This window comes from Microdochium trichocladiopsis (assembly GCF_020744255.1).
Source record: "Microdochium trichocladiopsis strain MPI-CAGE-CH-0230 chromosome Unknown B0I36scaffold_7, whole genome shotgun sequence".
Taxonomy (NCBI): Eukaryota; Fungi; Ascomycota; class Sordariomycetes; order Xylariales; family Microdochiaceae; genus Microdochium; species Microdochium trichocladiopsis.
The window spans coordinates 125,379-146,887 of NW_025763550.1; the positions used below are offsets into that span (position 1 = coordinate 125,379).

Genomic DNA, 21,509 nt, shown 5'->3' on the forward strand with positions numbered 1-21,509 from the left:
TCAAATGGCGTTCTGGTTCTTGCGCAGCTCAAACACGCGAAGCGCCTCCTCAGCAGCCTTGACGCCAGAGAGCGCCATAGCCCCAAAGGTAGGTCCCATGCGATTCGCGCCGTCAACCTCACTGAGCTCCATACCGCCGACAATCAAGCCCGGCACAATCTCGCGCGTGCCTTTGACAATGGCGTCCTCGGCTGCGTTCATGTCGAGGCCACGCATGCCGCCCAGCCGCTCGACGGCCTGCATGGTCACGAGTCTCTTGACGGAGAAGGCACCGAAGGGCCCATCATGGCCCGTTGTACTGATGACCACTGGGGCATTGATGGTGTTGGGGTCCATGCACGACTCTGTTGCGTTGGTCAGCTTCTCGACGCTCTGGAGATTGCTCCGCTGTTGTTTCATGGACAACAGGGTAACGAGTGACACGCCCACAGAACATACGGTCATCATGGTGCATGGACACGAGGGTCCAGTTCGTGACTACGCCCGCGATGCGGACCCCGCCTGGAGCGCTCTCGTCACGGCGGGTGATCAGGTCTTCGACGGTCGTGGCGTTGAAGAGCTTGACGTTGGGGAACGCCAGCACCTTGGACAGCAGGGTCGAGGTGAAGAGGGCGGCGTGCTTGACAACCACATAGGACCCCTCGTCCTCGTACGGCACGCCTATCTCGGCGAGGAACTTGTGCGCAGGCTTGCGCATCACCATGGCGCTGAAGAGCTGGCCGCCCAGCCAGGCTCCGCCTCCGGGCGCCACGCCGGCCTCGACAATGGCGATCTTGAGGTCACCGCGCGCCTTGGCCAGCACATAGGCCGTGCTGAGACCGCACGAGCCAGCGCCCACAATGACAATGTCGGACTCGGCAAAGGCGTCCAGATCGGCAAAGTAGCGCCGGGTCATGGCTCGGGACACCTGCGATTCGCGGATCGGCTCGAAGGAGAAGCCCTCCCACTTCCCGATGGCGTCGTCACCGGCCTTCTCAAAGGCCGGCGCACCCTCCTGGGTGCCAGCGCGAGGCAGCTTGCCAACCTCAATCGCGCCGTCATGCGGGAGGCTAACGGGCTCGAACATGTCAGAGACAACAGAAGGCGCCATTGTGCAATGGTAGTAAGTGAAGGATCAATAGATCCGCGATTCTGAAACCAGGTTAGTGCCGCTGGTCGCGAAAGACACAAGGGGTAGGGGGGAACAAAGGGCCATGATCCTTTCGCTGGTATTACCACAGATCAAGTTGCACGCCGTATAATCTCAGAACTCGCTCTGGTCATCGCCTGATCTGGATGCCGCACGTTGGCCATCTCCACCAACAGCAAGTTTATTCCGCCCTAATAGAGATGCAGCTTGCTGGTGGGGAGATGGAACACGGCATACATACGCAGATCCAGCTCGCAGTGCTCGAACACCGGCTCATGGCTTGCCTTGCTTCATCATTACCTATGACGAGTCCTCGACGCGGGCAGGACAGCAATCTGTGGACCACCTCTGCGGAATCCGGATCCATGGTTGCCTTGGCTGCCTCATCCTAAAGATGATGACGAGCAGGGAGAGGCGTACCGGCTAGACGATTCGTACCTGCGTGTTGGAAGATGTCAGTGTCTACTCGGACAAGGGGTAAAGATGATGCGCAACCGCTGGATCTCTGGGGCTGGAAGGGAAAGATGCCATGCAGGCTTTACCAACTTGGTTAATAAGAAGCTTTCTTCGAATCATGTTACGAAAGGATAGAGCATCCGAGCGGGGGAGGGATTTCCGTCCCATTCTTATACGTGTCGCTTAGTAACGGCCTAAGCTATCTGCTACAGCGAAGTCGGGCCCCAGCTGCACACAACGATGCGGGGTGAAGACACGCCAGCCCCCGACTTGCGGGGGCGATGAGCGCATTGTTGCGTCACATTGAGGAGTGCTACAGACATTCTCATTGGACGAACACAGTCGTAGACTACTACACGAGATGCGATGACGATGAGTCAGCCTGAGTATGTGTCTGAATGAATGCTCTGCCAACCGTCGCAAGAGCAGCCGTGTGAGCATTATTTGGCCGAATCATCACGGTGCTGTTTCCGTTAGAGGGATGCAGGCTTAGCGTGCACGTTGATTACCATGACGGCGGTAATCCAAGTCCACGGTAGCCTTCTCTCAAGCACCGCTACCACCATCAGACATCTCGCGCAATGGTGGCGTCAAGGCTTTGTGCCTGCTGAGTACAATACGCGAAGAGGTCTAAATATGCTAACAATGACAGAGGGTGACCTCTGTCGCCAGCGGCCTGCGTGAACTCGGCACGGCGTTTCTAGGTATAGGAATGATTCTAGATCTATATAATTCTATAAGTCGTCTTCTTCGGTAGAGCCTTTTTGTTAAGCGTCTGAAACCCCTGGAGCGAGTGCCCTCGTATATTTGCAAACCCAACCATCGTATAATAAACATTTTTAACATCCGAATCAGAACACCCATCTTCGGCTTGAGAAATTGCGCCGTCTTGGGGACTTGTCGGGACACTTGCCTCCTCCGCGCTTTGACGCACGCCACGTTCCTGTTTCCCCATCCTGCGAAGGATTAGAGGATACCGTGCCCCTCTCAGGACTACTATCTCATCACCAGTCCTGATATCCGTAACGCCTTCGAGGCCCATGCCGACGAACCCATGGCGTGTGGTCAGCACTGTCTTGCCACGGAAGGCGGTTTCGAAGCCCTTGCGGACGACCGCGGATGTCGGCTGCCCGTGCCGTGGGAAGCTCGTCTTGAGGGATTCGGGGATGGAGTCGATGAAATTGGCAATCCATCGTTTCATTATGGCTTCGCCTTCGGTCGTGGTTATCGTGTTGTCGGCTTCGCCGGGAGGATGCTCAGTCCTTCTGCTGACATCCTTTCCTGTTGATGCTAGACTACGATCCGTCTTTGCCGCGGTGGCTTGATCACTAGAGGTATCCAGTCGCTTGTCTGCATGGATTGACAGGCCAGCAAGTGTAACCCCGTTGGCTCGGGCGACTGGGTGGTCGAATGGGTCGAAAAGCCCTTCTGACACCGTTAATGGCGCTGTGACGGATCCCGCTTGCTCCAAATCTCTGTGAAAGTCTACGAGCTTGGCAGCCAGTGCTTGGAGAGGCCGAGTGCCTGGCCCGGGATCAAAGTCAGCCACAAGACCTTGTGCCCGGGTCTGACTCGTGCTGCCCTCAAGCGAGGCCTTTGCACGTCTGCGGACTTCAAGCGCCGTTGCGAGGACGATTCTCGCCCTCAGCCGGACCTCCTGTTCGCAGGCTGCATCAACAACCGCATTTTGTACCACGCTCAAGTCTGTCTCGAAGCCCGGCAGTCGCATGCCATCGCCGAAGCTGCGGTTCTCGATACAATCTTCCCATACTGCAACTGACAAGGCCAGACTCCGCAGCTGCTCTTGAAAGCTAAGGATCTCGTCTCGGGGAAGCTCATAGTCGCGGCTAGGGAGAGCGAGGGCTTCGAGGCTCTGTCGAAGATTTTCGAAATCAAAGAGTGCTGGTCCGACGAATGCGGCTTCTTGCGAATTCTTCACGACAACAAACTGCAACATGATCAGACGGTATTTTATCGACTGCCATGCCTGAGTCCAGCCCTCGTCGCTCTCTGGCATCTTCTCTGAGGTTCCTTTGGGCAGCGCGTGCTCCTCAAGCTGGTTGTTGACGTACTCCAGCACCGGGCCGAAGGCAATGTTCATGGCATCGACGATGGAGCTTGTGTCGAGGCCGAGGACGTCAGCTATTGACATTGTCCTGACGGGCACGCAGTCTGCCCACCAGCACAACGAGTTCGTATTCTGCTTGTTACGCAGGAGATGGGGCATATTGTCGCGCTGCATACCGGGAGGGTGGATGGAGGACTCCTGGTGCATCTTGTGCAATTCGCAGAGGAAGGGAGACATGCTCTTCTGCTGCGTACGAGACGGGAGCACCGCGTGGAGACAATCTGCCTGCCATATCTTGGACGCCATCTGTGGCCATGAGTCATCTTCGTCGAGGCAGACTACGTCCTCGACCACGTCATAGGCGTAACCCTCAATCGCCAAGATTCCACCGTGAATAGCGACAACCTCATCCGGACTGCCACCTTGAGTGGCCGAGCCCTCATAGTCCATAGTCTCTGCCGGGCGGGAAAAGTCCGGCACCCAGGACGGCGCAGGTTGTGGCAATTTGTATGGGTACCAGCAGTAGATGTCCACGCAGTTGTCCATGACGAGAACCCACGCAGATAGCTCCTCAAAGACACGCCGATGACTTAGCTTATAGTTGGGATAAAAGGCTCGCTGCGCGACGGGATCGAGAAACACCCGCATGCCGTAAATGCGGTCCCGTGCATCAGTGCAGCACAGCAGCGCACTCTCCCTGAGCAATGTAGACGGGGTCTGGAACCCGTGTGAACTCTTCCGCAGCAGCTCGTTGCCTCGGTTTCCGACGACTGTCTGGATGCCCTTCAGCTGCCTCAGGACCCCGCGGAGTGGGACACTCATATGTGTGTCCATGATCTCGAGATGCTGGAACGGCAAGAGTCGTTTCGATGCTTCTTCGTAAAGCATTGTAGTGTCTAGCAGGAAGTTCAGCAATGAGAAGCTCAATCGACCGAGAACAAACGTCGGGTCATGAGAAGCCATCGCGTGCTCTTGCTGCACCCACACGCGTCGCCACCAGGGACGGAAACACAGGTCAAGATAACCCGCAACAACATCTCCGCTCTGCAGAGACAGCCGATTCAGAATATCAGAGAACGATTCCCGAGGTTGCCGTGCCCGGCTGACTAATTCGACCAGACTGTCCGTGTGCGGGCCTTCATCACCCAGATAGATGCACAATGCTGTCGCTTGTCGATAGATGTGTGTCATGAGCCCGACCTGGTAAGACTTCTCATCGTCGTCACCTTGGTTGATGCACAAGGCGTCAACCCACAATGTGATTGGTTCATGTAACGATCTGAGAGATATGAGGGCGTGATGGAGGTTTTCCGTGATGGCCATGTTCCGCGTTCCCAGGCGGATCGAGAAAGAATCGCCTGGCCCGCTTGGTGCGCCCCAGACGTAGGAAAGCGCTGTGAAAGGACTTGAGATTGTTGTCTCTAGATCGTGCACCTCCAGCGAGCCTTCGAGGCCGGCGTCTCTGAGTCCTGGGAAGAGACGTAGAACCCTGATTGACTTGCCATCATCCGCGAGTGGAATGCTGGCATAGAGCAACTTTCTGGCATCCCGTGCTTCCTGCGTTTCTTCTTGTGCTTCCCAGGCATTCGTAGTAAGTTGCTTTACTTGTGAAGTAGGCGAGAGTGCCAGCTCGATAATCGCGGTTGCTTGTCGAAAGACGTCGCCGGGACCTTCGGCGATGCTGTTCGTGCCTGGCGATACTGCGCGTCGAGTGTGAAGCGGAACTAGAAAAGTCATCAGTATCCTTGCTAGCAGCACCTTGTGCTCGGAGACGAACCGCTTATCGCGAAAAAGTGGTCTAAAAGCCTCGAGGCTCGTGGTATCGCCCATGCGCTGCGGTATTGCGTTACATCCTTCACAAGGAGCTCTGCACGCGCCAGAAGACTGAGTCCTTGGTTTGCGATGTTGTTACTCTGGTAGTTAATGGGTGCTTCCTCATAGTCCTGCTTCATTGAATCGTCAGGATCCAAGGCATGAATGCTTTGTGGATTTGGGCGTTCTTTCTCCGAGTATGTTCGAATCAGACTCGACAACCACATTTCAAGAGATGTCACATTTTCGCGATGCGTGGGTGAAGCCTTTGGGCCTCCGACCACAAAGAATGAGTGGTTAATGCAAGACTCGCGCACGCCAGCCTTGGACAGCTGCAGTCCCGACTTGAGTGCGCTGTGACAGCTTGCACAGAGGTCTTTGTCCCAGCAAGATTGGCAAGTGAAAATGTGCGGCTGCTCAGATGCGACGGCCACACATCCATCGCAGTTGATCGTGGTTTCTGCGGCGCGAGGGCCGCCTACAGCTTCCCATGGCCTCTCGCAGGCGATTCTGGCGTTTGCAATATCACCGATAAAGAGGAGAGGACTGAAGAGAATCCTCGAGTTGCGTTCGAGAAGCAGTCGAGGTTGCTCAAGAACAAGCTCAGCAATTCTGACGATGCAGTCTTTTCTTGACAGGCCAGCGTCACCAGAAATGTCTAGCCAGCAAAGCCCTGTCAAAGCCTGGCCGAGTAAGAAGCCAACCTCGACTTGGGCGGCTTCAGGATCAGCGGTTGATTCGCGGGCTCTGTTGTACTGCTCCTCGGCTTGCTTGAGTGCCCTCTTCAGAAACATCTCGGCATCTGCAGGCATGTCGGCGATAAGGCATTGCTGTCCTAGCTGGAAATTGCACCAAGCCGCGAACCCAGTCGCCGCTGGATCTGCCCTGGCGGCGGGTGCGAGGACGCTTGTGAGGAGTTGTCTGGCGGTAACCTCGTCGCTCTGCTGAGCACAGCACACGAAGAGATCGAAATATGCCGACAAGGCCAGAGGGTGACGTCTGCCGCCAGCGGCCTGCGTGAACTCGGCACGGCGTTCCAGAATGGGTCTGGCTTTGTCGAGTTGACCGCTTGTCATGTGAATCCAGGCAAGCGAGCGGAGAATGGAGGATTTGGTGCGCAGGAGACTAGAGTTGTGGGTGTTGCCATTGATGGTATCAAGTGCGGTCTGAAATGAAATCAGTGCCATGTCGTATGCCTTCATTGATACGAGTCGCTCGCCCAAGCTGATGGCAGCGTACACCTGGACGGCCAGACCGGACGCGTCCGCCGCCAGGGCCCGGTGGCCATCCATGATAGTCGACAGTTGGTGCGCCAGAACTGAAGCGGTGGTCGATATTGCTACCCGAACATGGCGATGAATGATCTCTGCTCTTGGCCTGCCGGGGGAAGTCAGCAACGGAAAGTATGGTCGCACGTCGCGAGAGAACAGAGCTGGACAAGTGCTGCTGCGCTGGGCGGGGTCACTCTTAGCTGACGTGGTCTCCCGCACAGCCGCAGCCACATGACTCCTCACACGTCCAAGTGCACAACTCTCAAGGCCATCCGATATTCTCGAAGCCTGAAAGTAGTTGTAGACATCTTGTAGACACAATGGGCCAAAAATGGCGATGAAAAAACAAAGATGGTTCATATAACACCGGGGATTTGCTGGGCGTCACTCAATACTAGTCCGGCGGTATCGAGCTTGTATTCCAGGGGAGCGGTCGAGGCCCTCGATTTTCTCGGTCTTATGGATGTGTGAGCTTGCGGGAGACTTGAACACTGTAAGTTAAGGTGTTGCAACTTGTCATTCCGATCGTCTTTTGGCGCATCTGTGTTGTGCTGGTCGACTTGTGGCGGCTGAGTAAGGAGTCCGCGCACGGCCCTTGACTATGGCCCCACACTCGGCACTGTAGCGCGCTACCGCCTGGGATGATGGGCAAGGTTTTGCCGAGCCTGATTTGAGGGGGAGCAAGCCACGTCAACAGTGATCTAATAACGCAGAACTTGTGAGGGAATCTCTGATTATGGCATCGTTAGCGAGGTGTGAGCAAAAACGAGTGCAGAAGTGCAAGGATGCAATGGGGTGTAATATCGAGTCGTATTAGTGAAGGCGAAAAATAGCGATGTCTACATTTATACCATGGGAAAACGTTGCTATGTCTATGTAGTACTCTATGAACAGACCCCTGGTCAGACCGTCCCGCACTGCCCTCACATAGTGCCAAGTTTTCTACGTGTAGCTACCGCGGCGGCGGTTCGCCTACCCTCAGGGCCCTCCGGCAGGCTTTATCTTCCAAACCGGGGCCGACCGGTTAACGGCATCAAACCGCGGCTTAACGACTAGGATTGAATGGGAATTACTAAGGCCGACAATTCTTTATCGCCGCGCTAGGCAGGGCTGGCATGGAACGCCGAATGAGCTTCACGTTGCTTATTCATCGCAGACAGGCCACCTCGTTCTCGTCCAAAGGGAACGTTCAAACACGGGGCACTACGACAGACTCAATACACACTGTGCTGTGTGCGAGGTTTTCATGCACGTGAAACTCTAAAACGGAATGTCCATACCGCCGAACCCTCTATCTCGACGTAACATACACGCGGCGGCTACTCACTATTGCGACTAATGCTCTTCGCCACCCAAGACTGCCGTCAGCGCCGTGAATCATCATCTCAGGTAGATTCCCTTCCGCCGCCCGAGACAGCCTTACCACAATGCAGCACCATCAAGCCTCAACCACGATGGAAACCGGCATCGAGAACAAACCCACAGAAGTGCGCGCCAGGCGAAGCAACTCGCTACCGTTACCAGTGACGAGAATGGAGCACCAGACTCAGCAGGAACAGCTTGCCCGGATTGCAGAATCTCACGTCAACGTGGGTCAGTTCGCAGGTCGTCTAGGCGGCAATGGAGGTGGCATCCTCCCAGACACGGACTCCTCCAAGGAGCTGCTCGAACGTGTCCCGGACGCGGCGCCCTTGATGACCTTTGCGCAGCAGTTCGATTTGCGCCCATTCAGGACGCCGGAGTTGTGGAAGGCGGCTCTCATGGAGGGTGTGGGTAAGTTCTAATGCCCATCTTTCCCACGATCAGTAATGAGATCAATGCCCTGCCATAGGTCTAAGGAGAAGGGTGACATGCTAAGTCAAACCCATATAACAGGCACGACAATGTTCGTCTGGATCACAATCTACTCCAATTCCTCCCCCCTCACCGAACCCTACGGTCCCACCGCGCAACTCGGCGTTTTCAACACTGCCAGCTTTCTCGGCCCCCTGGTCGGGAGCTTCCTAATCTTCGTCTACCTCACCCTCTTCATCTTCTGCTTTGGCGGTGTAACAGGCGCCCATCTAAACCCCACTCTGACATTCGCCACATTCTTCGCCCGTCTCTCCTCCTTCCCACGCACAGTCCTCTACGTCGCCTTCCAGACCGCTGGCGGCGCGCTGGGGGGTGTCCTAGCCCGCTTGAGTATTGGGACACGAGACTTCAAGGCTGGAGGATGTTATCTGTTTCCAGACCAGATTGACACGGGGGATGCGTTTGTCATTGAGTTTATGGCTACGTTGCTATTGTTGTTCTTTGCGTTCGGGGTGGGCATTGATCCGAGGCAGAGGGAGATTGTTGGGCCGACGCTGGGGCCGTTCTTGGTAGGTATGGCGGTGGGAAGTGTGTCGTTGGGCAGTGCGTTCGCGAGGGTTGGGTTTGGGGGTGCGAGCACGAATCCGGCGCGGTGTTTTGGCGTGTTTGTTGGGAGTCATTTTCCGAGGTGGCATTGGATAAATTGGTAAGTCCATGTGCTTGACACTTTCCCGCGGTATGCGCTGTGCTTTTTTGAAAAGGTGGAATATGATGCTAAGTCGGTATGCCCGAGATAGGATCGCTGATATTGCGGCTGGCATTGTCCACGCCGTGTTCTATCATATTGTTCCTCCGTGGAATACAGCACCGCAGTGAATCACTTGCCGAGGCTCACGCTCAGAGGAGTAGGGTTGTGGTGGATTGAGGGGAAGGATGTGTTATTCAGTAACCAATATTCGAGAACAACCTGCATTCTGGCCAAGATATAATCACAGCTCTGTAAAGAATTCCATTGGGATGAAGCCAAAGACTGAGCTTAGCAACGCTAACAGTACAAAGTTCCAACAATCTCAATCGCACGCAGCGCAGGGACCATAACGTCGATCGAGCAAAGTACCCTTCAAGGATTGTAACAGTATCTCTTGTTAATCAAGGCTTCATCCCGAGATATTAGACTCTACCGTACTGCTGTCCCCAGTTGGTCTTACACAGATTGTATTATCTGGTGAGCTCTCAGAGTAAGACACGATCAACGAAATTTCTTCAAATCTCTCTTCTATCACAGCTGATAGAGTCAATTCAAGCTGCTTTTCCCAAACGACATCAAGTTTCTGTGGCTGGGTAGGCGGCAGGTCCTGGTCCAACAGGGGGCGTTCCAGCGATAGCCTCCGAAGATCGGCGTCCTTGAATCGAAGAAACGGTAAAGGCTTGTGCCAGGTACGTGTTAGTATGAACTCGGCTGCGCTGCGGCACTGCGTGGTTTGGAACCAGCAATCATATGTTCTCAGGTGGTACATGTCGGATGTGAACCGAGGCATATATGCATGTTCGTTCATCGTCACTAGTATATAAATGTTGTGTATCACAACAGGGTCGGTCGTTCATTGAGGGAGGCTGGCGACGTCGATGCAGGGCGCCAGCTCGTATTGGTTGGGTGAAACTGCCAGGCGTAAAGGTAGCGTGAGCTGGAGATTGCCTTCATTTTCGATGTAGTCCAGCGCACTTAGGACCACATCTGATCCCACGAGCCGCATCAGAGGCAAGTCAATAAGTAAGCCTGCGTTCGTCAATGTGCAATGCGCCGCATACGGAGGGGCCGCTTCCTCAAAGAACTCTTCCAGGCGAACAGTCTTTATGTTGAGGAGCCACATACTGTGGGATATTGAAAATGGTTGTGTCTGGGCTGTCCTGTAGTTTGACAATGTCAAGAAACGGAGAGGAGGGTTGGGGATGAGATGCACACTTCACATATTCCTTGGCAAGCCCGCCCCAAGGGGGAGGGAGGGGACACAGACCGGGGTAAGTTATCTCTTTCACCTGCTAAGCGGGTGTGGCTGCGGATTCGTCAAACCGCTTCTCCGGCTGTTGGACCCGAGCATGACTACACCTTCCCGACGAACATGCCTCTATAAGTGCTGTTTTCTGTGCGATACAATTGACGACGACCCCGATATTTCTGATGCAAGAACACAACGAAGCAGTCACCGATTGCACTTTTTCTGGATAATGGTTGTGAAGCAGTTCCCTATTTGCAGCTGACATAAATTAGCCTAAACCTATTTGTACATCACTCGAAAATTCCACTGAGAGCCCATGCCCCAAAAGCCCGGCTTTGGTTCTCATGCATGATTTCTTCCGCATACGTAAACTCAGAACAGCGAGTTATCAGCACACGTGAACACATCAAGAGAATCGTCAGGATCGCGGACACGCCGATCCAGGTCCGAGATGGAGGTGTATAGACCAAAAACTGTCAGAAATGCGGAAGCTAAGGACAAACAGTTAGCATCATTGCCCTTGGTTTCTTCCCTTTACTGGAGAAGCAACAAAGACCTACCGAGTACCAAGAACCAATTGAATGCCGACAGCAGCATTTTCTTCCAAGTCTTTGTCTGTTGACCCCAGTTGATAAAGATCCACTGCGCAGCCGCCATGCCAAACGTGAACCACGTGACGAATAGAGCGGACGAGATGGCCAGGATGGAGTTGAACGCGGGGATGGCGTTGGCGAGTACGAAGCTGACGACCCAGAACAGGGTGCCGATGCCGAGCCACGCGCTCCACGAGGTCAGGCTGTTGTCCATGAGCCGATGATGGGAGCGCAGGATGCGGTCCATGAAGACGTTGTACATGTACTTGATGGCCGTGTGCCCAAAGACGAGGCCGCTACCCAGCATCGTGCCAAAGAGGATGCCGTAGGCCACCTTGCTGGGTACACCGGGTGCGGATCCCAAGGCGGGCGAGACGACGTACTGGCCGGCCAGGTGGTAGACGACGCAGGCGACAACGACGTACATGGGGATGGCGATGACGTTGAGCCAGATGATGGCGCGGGGGTAGTCGCGCGACGGGTCGCGCATCTCGGCAATAACGGTAATGAAGGCCTGGTTGCCTGCGTAGGCAAAGGCGACATTGAGCACCGACTCGAACTTCTGGTTCATGGTCGCATTGGGGTTGGGCCCCAGTGTCATGGCTACCAGCTGGCCGGCCGGCTCCGAGAAGTAGCCCGAGGTCGACGTGCTGGGTCCGTTGACGCCCAAGGCGACAATGACAATGAGCACGGAAACGAAGATGGAGATGGTGGCGGGGATACCGAACCACCCGGCGAAGGAGAGGGAGCGGGGCATGCAGAGCAGCCAGCACATGACCATGGGGATACCAACAAAGGCGACGGTGCACAGCGCGTGGTCTGTCATGGTGTTGAGGCCGATGGACAGCGTCACGTTGGCCGAGGCGCAGATGAGGGCTAGATTGAGCACGTGCGCCACGCCGACGATAATTTCGAGCGGCAGGCCGCCCATGATGCGCCCTACGTCGACCACATCGCGGATCTGCGGGTACTTGCGCCAGAACTGGATGAGGATGTAGGCCGTGTAGGTGGCAAGCACGCCGAAGGCGATGATGGAGATGATGCCGGGGATCAGGCCGATGGTGTGCAACACCGACGGCAGGCTGAGGATGCCGATGCCGACTTGGTTGGTGAAGAAGATGAGTGTTGTCTGTCTCGTCCATTCATCAGTTCCCATGTGGATATAATGATGCAGACGGGTCAGGTCAGGAGGGACGCACCCGGATCATGCCCAACTTGTTGCCACCACCGTAGTGGTCCTTGACCTCGCCCACGGTGTTGCCATCGCTGCTGTCGTCCCGCTGCAGAGGTCCGTCATTCTTGTGGTTTGGTATCTTGCCGTTACCCGTGGTGGCCTTCTCGAAGTTCTTTCTTTCTGGACGAGACAGACCGTCATCGGGAGTTCGGGAGGACATTGTAACGTTGGGGGTTCTGTGGCTCCACGACAGCACCAGGCGAATGAAAGCGAGGGCTCGGCCAAGGTGAACCAGAGAGAGGTGGACAGGGTGGGGGAGAACGACGAGTTTTTAATGATGGGAGAGCATGCCATCTGTGTGTCCGGCCGCAAAGGCAGTAGACAGTCTCCCGGGCCAACACAACGTTCCTTCTGCGCACAGGCCAAGAAAGCGCTTTCCGGGCAGGACCGGGCACAATGCAACTGCGCCAATGTGCGAGCGTCGCGAGACGGTCGCCCAAGAACCTCGCGAACCTGGGCATCGTCATGGCACTGTCCTGTGCACGCGACAGGCGTCCTACGTGGATATGTAAGTGGATAGTGGCCCTGGATGAAGCGGCCTCTCCCCCTACTGTTAGCGTTGTGGTGGTCCACGGCTGTGTCTTGGCGCGCGTCAAATGCCGTCATCCCCTGCCGTCCCTGCCGGCGCGGCGGACATGTCTGGGGGGCATGGTGATCGACGCCAGTCGTTACGTGAACTAGGAATAGCCCTGTGTGGTAGCCATAGCACATCCCGGCACGTGCTGTCCTTCTGCTTCCATCATTTTGTTCTATTGCTTGTTTCTCCCTACTTCGCGAGGTCGGGGGAAGGTGAGAAGGCCACCTTTCGCACTGCTTATGTGCTTCACATCTCGCGGGTCCCTATCCCTTTCCCCGCCAAAAAGAAAAAAAAAACCCTTAGCGCTGTTTGGACCACACCAAGGTAGTGACCACTATGTTTCAAGACGCTATAACATTGGCTAGCCACATGGACCCTGGATTATTCTTACGCGATGAACCCACACGACCCTTGGTGGAATATCCCCTCGTCGTGCCCCAGACTATCTTGGTCCAATCATGTCCTGTTGTCAAGGTGGCTAAGACATTGTTGTTCCGTACGGCCAAGCTCCCGCGGTGAGCCTGGACGAACCGCGTGGATAATAGTTATGCAAGAGTGAAACTGGGAAAAGAGAAGTGGTATGGTACTCAACCAGCAGCCGACCTATGCCTTTCGTGGCCTTCGGTATCGCTCGTCTCTCAATGGATTTTGCGCCCTGACACAGTATCAAGATCCCCAATCCACTCGGCAAATACTACCTCCTGACGAGACTTTCCAGATCGACATCAGTCCTTTCGGGAAGGAGGAAGAGTCCTTGCAGTATTGCAGCCCGTCTTGGTTGAGACCACAGCTTGGCAAGCTGCTCTCTTTCCGCCTCCGCTTCCGTTCTCCTTCTTTTTTTTGTTCGCCCGAGCTCCACAAGAAGGAAGACGGTGAGCAGGCTGCACTTCACTTGAGATCGATCAGAATGCCTTGGAGCACCTTCTGGCTACAAATCACTGTCCTCCATCCGATCCACTTGAACATGGCCACATAGCCACACATGCAATGCCATAAGCGTGGCGAGTTGAAAGCGACGGCATCTTGGAGCAGCAGCCATGACAGTCTTCGTCATTGTGCCTGCCACGTCTGATCCTGCCACTCTAGCCATCATAGCACGTTCAGCCGGGTCCGGAGCAGTTTGCGAAGGCACAACCGGACGACTGGGCGGAGCCAAGCTGGCTTGAGTGCTTCTCATGAGTCCGGACAGCCTCATCCCCATGTGCGCTCAGCTTAAAGGCCTAGCCAAGGATTGCCAAGGCTCGGTGATCACCAGATTTGGAATCTCTTGGCAGGACCGTCAATATGGACTGTGGAAAGCACACCTGCAAGACTTCTAGTTCTTCAGATTCCGTCCGGAGGATGAGCATGCTCACGTGCTTGCGGTCAAGCAACACGTACAATTTCTTAATTTTCATGTCAAGATGTGTTAACGTCTCAGCAGGCTTGGAGCACTCAAGGGCGGCCTGATGAATGTGTATTTTCTATAGATGAGTTGAACAACAAAAACTATATGAGACGATAATCGGGTTTTCTGCAACCGATGGACGGAGACTCCCAGGAGTCATGATGATTCGGGCGATGGTGCTGCAAGGTCTTCCGTTCATTGTTGTTATATGCGTTCTATGGCCGGACTCTTTCACTTGCGGAAAGCGGCAAGCTCCGCAGTAAGCTCGGCCGCACCAACGCCGGCGATAAAGTTCTTGATACTAGAGCATGTGTTAGTAGGCATTCCTGTATAATGGGCGGTCATATGAAACATCATCAACGGAGTAGCGAAAGATATGTCTGCTCGGTCCTCGGAGACGACTTTTGGACTTACTACCCGCGCAAAAGTGTTAGTAGAATTTCACCGCACTGAGCTATTTTACGGGTTCCTACATACCGTGTGGGTGTACTGCTCCTCAGTGAGGCCCTCGAGCTCAAGTTGAGTGCCGTCCTCAAAGGTGAGCTGGTTCGGCTTGCTGCACTCCTGAGCATCCTGCGCAACAGGAGCATCTTCAACGTCGCGCTTGCCAGCAGAGAAAAACCATTTGGCGCTCCTGGTGATCCTGCCGCCGACACAGCCGGTCGAGTAACCTCTGGCATAGCCAGTGTTGGAGATGCTGCCGCCGCAGTTGTTCTGATAGTATCCGTAGCCTAGGACCCTCCAGTCTCCAGGGATTGCCTCGACGCTGAAGCTCGAGTTGGGTGCGTCACCAGGCAGACTGCAGCACACGTCTGGATTCATGTTGGCGCAGTTGACGGTACGACCACCGCAGCTGTCAGAGTCAGGGTAGAAGCGAATGTCGACAGCTGTGGTGCTGGCGACCGCGAGGCCTAGAATGGTCAGGGAGGAGGAGAAATGCATGGCGATCGCTGAAAAGGGTTTGAGAAGACAGGCTCTTCAAGGAATCTGAGATCTATGAGTGTTTGGAATGTCGGTGCTGGCTTGTCTGATGGAGTAGGAGAACCTCACAGACCACGGGAACGATCTATTTATGTTCATCATACCTCTAGGCCGCTCACTCATGAACTTCCGTCCACATCTCGAGCTTCTCCCGTGTGTAACATTGTTTGGATTTCGAATCCACAACACTGTTCAGACCATGGTTTGCACTAATGTCACAAGTCTTGGTAACGTAACCCTGGTGAAAATAGCCTAATCGTAGCAGTCCGCGGCGGCGTAGCTAGTGGATGCACCTGGAAATTAACATGGGCGAGACAATTCCATAACTGGAAATAGAACCCAATCAGGATCAACCACAGCCGCCAAGGAGTCCGAGTCCGAATGGCACGTATGATTCACATTCGTCACAGGATCCGATCCGCTGCATATATACGCCACTAGGATTGCAGAACGTCGTACTAGCATGTGTGCATCGTCAGTCCTGGTAGTGGGAGGCACTGTGTCCACGTATTAAGGTCTGGTGATGCCTCAGCTAGACGAGCCGAGATGGTAAATGGGGAAGGACGGGGAGGTGGTCTTTCAGCAACTTGAACATTGTCATTGTTAACCTTACATTGCGCCTCTGTATGTTGATTACGCTCTTGGAAATGAGAACGGTGTGCCATACCTGGTCACTCAAATTGACGCACCATAATGTATACGCCCGTGCAATCATGGGTCCGCAGCTAGTGGGCCTTCACGCCGCTAAAAGCGCAATTATGCTCTGCCGCTTTCCTAGTAGACAACTCGCGTTGCGCCTGGCAATTTGAACCACTGCCAGCCTCCTCAAAGATGCCAGCGGTGACCTGATATCCCTTCAGGTTTCACCAATACCAGGACTTGTGCCATAGCCAGTCCTTTTGTTGCTTTGGCTCCGCAAGAACTAGGAGCCGGCTACGGTCTATGTTATTACTTCGCATGGGTCGTCTTGATAGCCCGACTAAATTCGTAGCGAGTAATATCCCAAAGGGCGACATACAATAGCCTGCCTTGACAAGGAATCGCCTGCATATCCGCAACTCTAAAGGATGACTGGCTTGTTTAATAAGAGCCTACATCCGGTTTAAGACAGCTTTCCATGGCCAATTTCAAACCTCAAACAGCAAGTAGACCGCCAAGAAGAAGTAAGAGGTGAGCAGTCACTCGCCAGAGCTGGGCCAAGCACAGGCAGGCGGAGTGTGCGCCGTAAAACAAGCTTGAACTTCCAAAGCTACCGGAAAACCGACCCCCCCTTGACACCAACGGTGAGTCCGCCAGTTGCGAGTACTGCATGCTCTGTTCGGCATTGGGCGAGAGAAGTAGTCTAGCTTGGCTCACTTGCGTTTTGCAGAGCGAGCCGTTTCCAGCTGGCGTGCAAGATTGCCCGCGGGTTGACGCTGGGCGCAGAGCTCCGGAGCAACAGCCGCTGCAGTCGAGCTGTGATTGCCAGCCCGCCGCCTGAGAAGAGGCCTCCGTGGCTGGGGCTGCGGAACGGCCCGCAGTTCCTCGTGATGGCGAAAGCGAACGATGCACCTTGCTGTGTGAGCCTCAAGTTTGCTGTTTACGCATAAAGCAGAAACATGGGTGCGATAGTCAGCTGGCCAATCTACTAATTGTGGCGCGCCAATTATAACCCCTGGGATCTAGAGCTAATTCTAGAGTAGCAGCTGAAAGCCAATCAAAGTCTTGTAACACAAGGCTGCCGCGCCAATATCACCACGATATGATTGGGTCGGCCAACATCGCAAGCTTCACTCCCAACAAAGGGCGAATGCTCACCCTGATGCAGGACCCGGCGATCAGGTCGCCCGAGCTGCTCAGCTGCATCCGGCGGGGCGCGGCAGGGATGCTCGGCGACTTCAAGGGTCGTTCAGCCACAGGCCTGTGCAGCCCCACTAGGTCAGGGCAAAAAAAAGACGCCAGATATCAGAGTTTCGGAATCCGTCGCAGATTCTAGCGTTGGCTTCATCGCATGACAAGAACCACCTCAGACAAGCCCCTGCGAAAGCAATAAAACAGTTGAAGAAGCACGCGCCGGCTAGACTTGACGATACCCGGCCAATTGTGCCTGTCCCCTTTACTCAAGGACCATGGCGTCTTTGCTCAACCTCGACAGGAACATCTCCTACTTCACGGTACGCGGGCACGGCCCGGCCTCGCGCTGCGTCTCTTCTGGCTAACAATCAATCTTCATGCAGATCATCCCCGCCCTCATCCTGCCGCTCTCCGCCCGATATGTTTCGGGGCTGTCTGGGCCCGGAAGAAAGCTGTTCGACAAGATGAACCCCCGGGGACACCTGGAAGCCTTGAAGACGGCCAAGATGGACGAGGAGGTTAGCATCAACTAGTTGAACAGTGTCGCCTCATGAGCTGTTGTCTTGCTGACAAACCATATCTCCAGCTCCGCGGTCGACTGCTGCGCGCCGAGGCCTGCTGTGCCAATGGCTTCGAGGCCCTGCCCCTCTTCGCTGCCGCCGTCACGGCCGGAAACGCCGCTGGCGTGCCGGCGCGCACGATGAACCTCCTTTCAGTCGGGTGGATCGCCACGCGCGTGGCGTATACGTATGTCTTCATTTGGTACCAGGGACGAGAGAAACTCGCGTACAACGCGGTGCCCTTGCGGACAAAGGTGTGGCTGGTCGGAATCACAACCCTCATGTCTATGTTTGTGCTTGCTGGCCTGCAACAACAGGGGGAAAAGTGATTTGCGGCGCGATCTCATTTGTAATTATCTAAAACGATGAGTAGATTATGATACGTTCATGTTAGCAGGCTTGTGCATATCCGTGTGTGGCCTATTGTTCTCGTGGCTTATTGCCGACGTGCTTTTCTGAAATGCGGCTGGCAGCTTCGGGATCGCTGTGATCTCAGAACCTCCGTTGTTGAGTGCTTTTTCCACGTCGTACTACACAACCCTGGTACCGACAAGGACGTCCCCAAGGTACAGGCCGACTTCTACGGGTGCTCATCCGCCAATACCTAAGAGAAGCGTCGCCCTGACATCTGGAAAGCTTCGATTTAGATCGCGCGCAACGTTGGTATCGTTGACTTTGCCGTAGATACTCGGAAGGGCTGCCATGGCAATATTATGCTGGGCAATGTGGCCGAGGATGTAGCTGTTGTCGTCTCTATCGCGAGCAGGGAGGGGCTCATGCTCTTTGTCCAGTATGAGCCTTGACGTCTCTAGTTTGGCATGGAGAGCGCATATCCAAGCGATAGTGTTGTCCGCGTGTGACAACTTCGAGAGGGCGCGGGGTCTGCCGGAATGTTATGTGTCGTGCTGTCATCGCTGTCACTCGTTTCGAAGGACACATGCCTATCCGTTGCTCTATGGTGCGAAACGCCTCTACGACATCATGCGCAGCTCTGTGAACGCTACATCGAGGTGCTTGGCTGATCTGGATGCTGAGGCCACGTCATACCCCGATGGGCTTTAGGAAGAGACCGTCGAGATGCAGTCTACCCCGCACCCGAAGCAAGCGAACCAGCCTTGCTAAAGACACGTTTGAGGCGACTTTTCCAAAAGCTGAAAGACTGCTGGCAACCTGAGTAACACCCGAGCTGCAGCACAGTAACGGCACGGCCAAGTACAGTGCGCAGATTATTTGATTATGACGTGCCCTACTTCTTTGGATAAGTAGACTCACTTTGCTATGGTCTTGGAGGTTGATGGAAGACATATTGGCCACAGATGAGCTATAAACTCCAGTTCCGAGCCAAGAAGTAACGCCTCTGGTCTGCAGCGACCGCATACTCCCACACCTCGATGTGATGGCCTTTGCCAGCTACGATAATGATCTCTTCAAGCATTGTCCAGTCATAGGTAGTGTTCGACAGTCATGATGCGATACACTTAGTGTTCTAAAAACCGCTTACACAATCACAATACCTTCCGTCCTCTTCTCCCACTTCTGCAACAACTTCAGCTCTTTATCGTCATCGCTCCAGTCGAGCCAGACCATTCCCAACCTCTCAAACTTCCCTTCCCCGCGTTGTTTATCATTGGCATGCTAGAGCACCATATATTTCTCCCGGTCGGGTAATATACGTCCCCAGTATACCAGCGCCACTTTATTGACGACACTTCCTGCAGGCAGGAATCGTCCGGTCTAAACCAACGTTTGAGGGGCTTGCCTGTCTCGCGATCCGTCAAAGCGAACTTTCCAGGCTTCGCCCCGACTTCAGCAGGATCCGCCATTGGCGCAACACCAAGCTCGACCGCATCGCCCGTAACCTTGATGAACCCGCCCTCCTGTAGAGGGCCTGCAGGCTGGACAGGACCCACAGGGTAAACCTCGGCACGCGTGATGTCGACGAACAACGAAGAGCCTAGAAGCCAGTGATCGCCACGGTCGGAGAAATTTAGAGTACCGAAGACGGAGGGCCACGACCAGCTTGGTGCTAAATTTCCTGCTTCGACGGGCTTGCGAAATGTGTTCATGACTCCCCACAGAGTTGGTGCGCGAGGTTCTGCTCTCATGCCCGAGCGATATAGCGATGACCTGTGATTGTTGTGTTGCCCAATCTTAACTTGCATTTCTTCTTGCTTTTCTTCTTGCCCGTTCCCTGAGCCCTAGGCGCAGCTTCCACAGCAGTAATCGCCTGTGCCGCCATGCCAGCCAGCGCAACAACGCGGCCCGAGTCGGAAGTCAAAGCACACCGCGAGTAACGCTCGGCGACCCTAATCCAGCGAACAGTGAGAGACGTCTCGAGGGCTTCGCCACCTTCGGCAGCAGCACGGAGAGACCTACGGTGGACAAGGTTGAAGTTGCTTGTGCTGAGAATGGCGCCGCACAGAAAGTCGCATGCCTTGTTACACTCCCATTTGAGCTCGCCCTGACGAAAGTACATGATAGGTGGAGAGAGGAGGCGTTCTTGAAGGACCCAACCCCTGGAAAGAAGAGTGAAGGCGTTCTTCTTGCTTTGCGTCTTGTCAAGGATTTTATCGTGATCGTCAAAGCGATCGTTGCCGACTGCATCGTGTGTCATGTGCGGCGGTCGACGGACCCGAATTGATTCTGCCCCGTCTACGTCAGGGACGATATATGTCGGAGAATCGTCATCAAGACTGCAGTCCGTGGTCGCGTGGGGGAGCTTGAACTGCTCATTGGCACTCCAGCGATGGCTCAGCGTCGTATACCAGACAGGGGCCGTGGTTTTCGTGGCTGACATCACTACGACATGAACTCGATCGGGATCGGAAACTCGGACGAGCCGTTTCAGTGGTGACTGTATGTTTCCGAACCCGGTCCGGGCTGCGGACTGAACACAGCTCTCCCCGTGCCGTGCCTCACATGTAGCCATCTACTCCCGTAGCTGGGCCAGTGCTTCCGGACTATCTGTCCGCTTGACAGGCTGACAAGTCAGGTTTGGGGGCGCCTGACACCCAGTCTCTCCATCATGGTCCTCCCGCTAGACACTAAAAGTCCGCCAATAGTCTTCTCCACCGGCCTCCTTACACGGCTTAACTTCCAGAAGTCGCCTTCCATTAGCCGTCACTCCCGCGTCCACGGGCGCCGCTGGATCCACAATGACGCTCTCCCAATCCTCCTCAAGCCATCCAGTCTGTCGTCTCTCAAAATTTCCCCAGCCGCCAGGAATATCCGCCCCACGCTCCTCACCTCCAGACTTGATCCACCCTTCAGTGCATTCTTTGATCACAGCAACGATCTCCCGCACCTCCGTCAGAACGCGGACGATGGCTGCGCAGGTCGGGCATGCGGGAATCAGCTTGACTTTCCCTTCATCTCTAAATGCGGCCGCATCCTCGGGATCATCAGGGAAAGGTTCGCCGCGCCCTTCTCGTTTTCTCGTATCCGAGAGAGACTAATGTTTGGGGACCCATCGTGGCGGCCGTGGATTGCATGTGAACATGTTGGTGAGCAGCCAACATGGAAAATACGGCAGTGGTAGGGTTCTTCTATTGTGGTTGTTGTGGTTGTTATGGTTGTTGTGGTTGCTGTGGTTGCTGTGGTTGTTGTTATGCATTCATTCTAACCTCCATGTGCGGCGCCTCGCCGAAGTCATTTACATTCGGGGATCTCATCATCTCAGGACGCATCCGCGCAGCCGCTATGCACTCCACATCTTGAAGAACCAAGCACGGTTGGATGCCTCCTTGCCAGCAAGACTGCGCCTCCCCAGTCTCCACAGTCGCCTGGAATAGCAACCTTGGACTGGTACCCACCATAG

At 54.8% G+C, this 21,509-nt stretch overlaps 8 protein-coding genes across 8 annotated transcripts; 3 read left to right on the forward strand and 5 right to left on the reverse strand.

The window, feature by feature from the left end:
• B0I36DRAFT_375219 (thiazole biosynthetic enzyme) lies at positions 1 to 1,090 on the reverse strand (the record flags this gene model as incomplete). Its single annotated transcript, XM_046160345.1, is given in 3 exon segments — positions 1 to 344; positions 439 to 1,015; positions 1,025 to 1,090. Coding segments are annotated over 3 exon segments (987 nt in total).
• Positions 1,091 to 2,306: 1,216 nt separating this feature from the next.
• On the reverse strand, positions 2,307 to 4,646 carry B0I36DRAFT_326653 (uncharacterized protein; the record flags this gene model as incomplete). The annotated part of the gene is made up of 1 exon (XM_046154359.1): positions 2,307 to 4,646. Exon 1 carries the CDS (start codon positions 4,614 to 4,616, stop codon positions 2,310 to 2,312), a length of 2,307 nt encoding a protein of 768 aa, XP_046009997.1. The 5' UTR covers positions 4,617 to 4,646.
• Positions 4,647 to 8,268: 3,622 nt separating this feature from the next.
• Positions 8,269 to 9,585, forward strand: B0I36DRAFT_291772 (putative aquaporin transporter; the record flags this gene model as incomplete). Its single annotated transcript, XM_046151758.1, has 3 exons — positions 8,269 to 8,509; positions 8,612 to 9,236; positions 9,328 to 9,585. 3 exons carry the CDS (start codon positions 8,269 to 8,271, stop codon positions 9,404 to 9,406), a joined length of 945 nt encoding a protein of 314 aa, XP_046009998.1. The 3' UTR covers positions 9,407 to 9,585.
• Positions 9,586 to 10,777: 1,192 nt separating this feature from the next.
• Positions 10,778 to 12,514, reverse strand: B0I36DRAFT_432528 (amino acid transporter; the record flags this gene model as incomplete). Its single annotated transcript, XM_046162631.1, has 3 exons — positions 10,778 to 11,018; positions 11,088 to 12,249; positions 12,320 to 12,514. The coding sequence occupies 3 exons, from the start codon at positions 12,512 to 12,514 to the stop codon at positions 10,900 to 10,902; spliced, it is 1,476 nt and encodes a 491-aa protein (XP_046009999.1). The 3' UTR covers positions 10,778 to 10,899.
• A 1,860-nt stretch (positions 12,515 to 14,374) lies between these two features.
• On the reverse strand, positions 14,375 to 15,260 carry B0I36DRAFT_412603 (uncharacterized protein; the record flags this gene model as incomplete). The annotated part of the gene is made up of 3 exons (XM_046161974.1): positions 14,375 to 14,619; positions 14,733 to 14,767; positions 14,796 to 15,260. The coding sequence occupies 3 exons, from the start codon at positions 15,258 to 15,260 to the stop codon at positions 14,550 to 14,552; spliced, it is 570 nt and encodes a 189-aa protein (XP_046010000.1). The 3' UTR covers positions 14,375 to 14,549.
• A 1,892-nt stretch (positions 15,261 to 17,152) lies between these two features.
• Positions 17,153 to 18,087, forward strand: B0I36DRAFT_385271 (uncharacterized protein). The gene is made up of 3 exons (XM_046161057.1): positions 17,153 to 17,452; positions 17,516 to 17,650; positions 17,719 to 18,087. Exons 1-3 carry the CDS (start codon positions 17,408 to 17,410, stop codon positions 18,019 to 18,021), a joined length of 483 nt encoding a protein of 160 aa, XP_046010001.1. The 5' UTR covers positions 17,153 to 17,407; the 3' UTR covers positions 18,022 to 18,087.
• A 1,706-nt stretch (positions 18,088 to 19,793) lies between these two features.
• Positions 19,794 to 20,489, reverse strand: B0I36DRAFT_350769 (uncharacterized protein; the record flags this gene model as incomplete). The annotated part of the gene is made up of 1 exon (XM_046156944.1): positions 19,794 to 20,489. The coding sequence occupies one exon, from the start codon at positions 20,487 to 20,489 to the stop codon at positions 19,794 to 19,796; it is 696 nt and encodes a 231-aa protein (XP_046010002.1).
• Positions 20,490 to 20,576: 87 nt separating this feature from the next.
• B0I36DRAFT_326660 (uncharacterized protein) lies at positions 20,577 to 21,287 on the forward strand. Its single transcript, XM_046154360.1, has one exon. The coding sequence runs from the start codon at positions 20,718 to 20,720 to the stop codon at positions 21,228 to 21,230; it is 513 nt and encodes a 170-aa protein (XP_046010003.1). The 5' UTR covers positions 20,577 to 20,717; the 3' UTR covers positions 21,231 to 21,287.
• Positions 21,288 to 21,509: the final 222 nt, after the last annotated feature.

Excerpts from the sequence above, each read along its gene's own strand:
- B0I36DRAFT_326660 (XM_046154360.1), top strand. The coding sequence starts at position 20,718 with ATGGTCCTCCCGCTAGACACTAAAAGTCCGCCAATAGTCTTCTCCACC.
- B0I36DRAFT_385271 (XM_046161057.1), top strand. The coding sequence starts at position 17,408 with ATGGCGTCTTTGCTCAACCTCGACAGGAACATCTCCTACTTCACG. Across the intron at positions 17,453-17,515 it reads GGAACATCTCCTACTTCACG|ATCATCCCCGCCCTCATCCT; the intron begins GTACGCGGGCAC and ends ATCTTCATGCAG. Across the intron at positions 17,651-17,718 it reads CGGCCAAGATGGACGAGGAG|CTCCGCGGTCGACTGCTGCG; the intron begins GTTAGCATCAAC and ends CCATATCTCCAG.